The 1,969-nt window shown below is 30.2% G+C and overlaps 1 protein-coding gene across 1 annotated transcript; it reads left to right on the top strand.

The window, feature by feature from the left end:
• The first annotated feature begins 506 nt into the window (after nucleotides 1-506).
• LOC133295263 (subtilisin-like protease SBT3.9) lies at nucleotides 507-1,616 on the top strand. The gene is made up of 3 exons (XM_061494069.1): nucleotides 507-812; nucleotides 957-1,054; nucleotides 1,481-1,616. Exons 1-3 carry the CDS (start codon nucleotides 595-597, stop codon nucleotides 1,552-1,554), a joined length of 390 nt encoding a protein of 129 aa, XP_061350053.1. The 5' UTR covers nucleotides 507-594; the 3' UTR covers nucleotides 1,555-1,616.
• The last annotated feature ends 353 nt before the right edge of the window (nucleotides 1,617-1,969 follow it).

Raw genomic sequence — 1,969 nt, 5'->3', positions numbered from 1 at the left:
GTGATGAATGAGGTTAGGGTTTCGAGAAATATATGTGCGAGGTTAACCTTTATTTATAAGGTATAATGTTTCTCATGTTGTGGGAGATAATTTTATCTCCTACACACATATAAAAGTGTGTGGAGCTCATATAGGATCGTATGAAGAGAAGAGAAAGAAAGAGAAAATATGAGCTCTATACACTTTTATGTGTGTGTAGGAATTAGGAAATAATTTTATTTTTTACAACATAAGAGACATTAAATCCTTATTTAATGGGTTTTACCTCGAGGTAGATTAAGTTCATTTCCCATGGCTAAGAAGGAGGCAATTATAAGGGTCTAGAACTTAAGAGAAAATCTTTATTTTTTTTATTACATAACCGTCATTCTGAATTAATTAACTCAATTGATTAATATAAAAAATGAAATTAAGAAAAGAAAGGTAAAAATATAGACTATTCCTATAAATACTAATGGATATAAATACTCTCACAATACGAGGTGAATCTTTACCATCCAAATACAAGGTCTTGCAAGAATATGGGCATGTAATGCAAAACTATATATTTTCGTTTATTGATTTCCTTGTGAATTTGCAGAAACAAAATCAAACATGACTACGCACCGAAATCCCTTCAAACCTCAAACTCTTTTCCTCGTTTTATTTGCATTAGTTCCTTTGATTTGCATGGTCATAGCCGATTCCACTGTCGAACCCCTTGTTTCTCACGCTTTCTCTTCTGCTGAAGTTCATATCATCTACACTGAGAAGCCCAACGACGAGGACATTGAAGCTTTCCACATCCAAATCCTCTCCGCTGTTCTTGGCAGGTGCTTGATTCTCTTTTTTTCTGTTTGTTTCCCGAGAAAATTGTGGCTATTAATGGAGGGTTTGAATATATATATATATTTTTTCTTCTCTCTTTTATTATTATTATTATTATTTGATAATTGGGTGATTGATTATGATTGCAGTGAGGAGGCAGCAAAGAAGGCTATGTTGTATAGTTACAAGTCTGCAGCTTGTGCATTCTCCGCTAAGCTTACTCCGGAGCAGGTTGCTCAGATATCAAGTAAGTATTTTTTTTTTTTTTTTTTTTTTTGGACACCCTTTTGGTTAATGATTTTTTTTCATTTTTTAAATTCGCTGATGTAATATGGTTCTTTTGTTATTGTTTGTATGTGCATCTAACCAATTTTTTTTTTGTTTCTTTTTGGGATGATTGTCATTTATATTCTCTGTAATATGGTTCTTTTATGTTATTTTATTTTTCGCCCATCTGGTTAATGGTTTTCTATCCTTTTGAAACTCCCTAATGATTAAGTGTATATATATATATATATATATATATATATATATATATATATATATATATATATATATATATATCTGTTTTGTTGTGCTTTATTTGCTATTTTTTTTTTCATTTTTAAAATATGCTTCCCCTTTTTAATAGTTGATGCTTGATGTTATAATGTTTGCTATTTTACATTTGCAGAGCTACCAGGTGTTCGTCAAGTTGTTCCTAGCCGGATGTATCTGCTCAATTCAGGATCAGATGGTCCGCAGTAGAGGATGTTCTGTATGGGTTTCATACTGTTGTCTATTACCATGTATAATTTGGCCAAGCCTACATTTATAATATATGATAATAGAGAAGGAATCTTTTCACTCTATTTTAAGATTAAAAAGTTTCACATCTCATTTCAATGTTGATTTTTGTTTATAATTTATTGAGTTATACTAATTAAATTAATTATTAATTTCAAATAAATTACAGTTATTAGATGGACAGAAATCAAAGACTAAGACAAAAAATAAGACTTGTTAATTTTATACTAGAATAAAAATATCCCTCCTGGTTTACCAAAAAAAAAAGAAAGAAAGATAGGTTATTCTATCTATTTTTTTTCTGTCTATTTTTGTCTACCACTCTCCAACACTGTTAGATCAAAATATAAAGAGGAGAGAGAAATCTAAAGAGGTG

The sequence above is a fragment of the Gastrolobium bilobum genome, unplaced genomic scaffold (genome assembly GCF_033153095.1).
Source record: "Gastrolobium bilobum isolate Gb01-03AN ecotype WA unplaced genomic scaffold, APGP_CSIRO_Gbil_v1 utg5916, whole genome shotgun sequence".
Lineage (NCBI taxonomy): Eukaryota > Viridiplantae > Streptophyta > Magnoliopsida > Fabales > Fabaceae > Gastrolobium > Gastrolobium bilobum.
Note: the sequence above shows the minus strand (reverse complement) of the source record. Positions and strands in the feature narration are given on the sequence as shown.

Coding starts and splice junctions, on each gene's coding strand:
- LOC133295263 (XM_061494069.1), top strand. CDS start 595: ATGACTACGCACCGAAATCCCTTCAAACCTCAAACTCTTTTCCTCGTT. Junction 813..956: donor CTCTCCGCTGTTCTTGGCAG/GTGCTTGATTCT, acceptor TTATGATTGCAG/TGAGGAGGCAGCAAAGAAGG. Junction 1,055..1,480: donor GCAGGTTGCTCAGATATCAA/GTAAGTATTTTT, acceptor TTACATTTGCAG/AGCTACCAGGTGTTCGTCAA.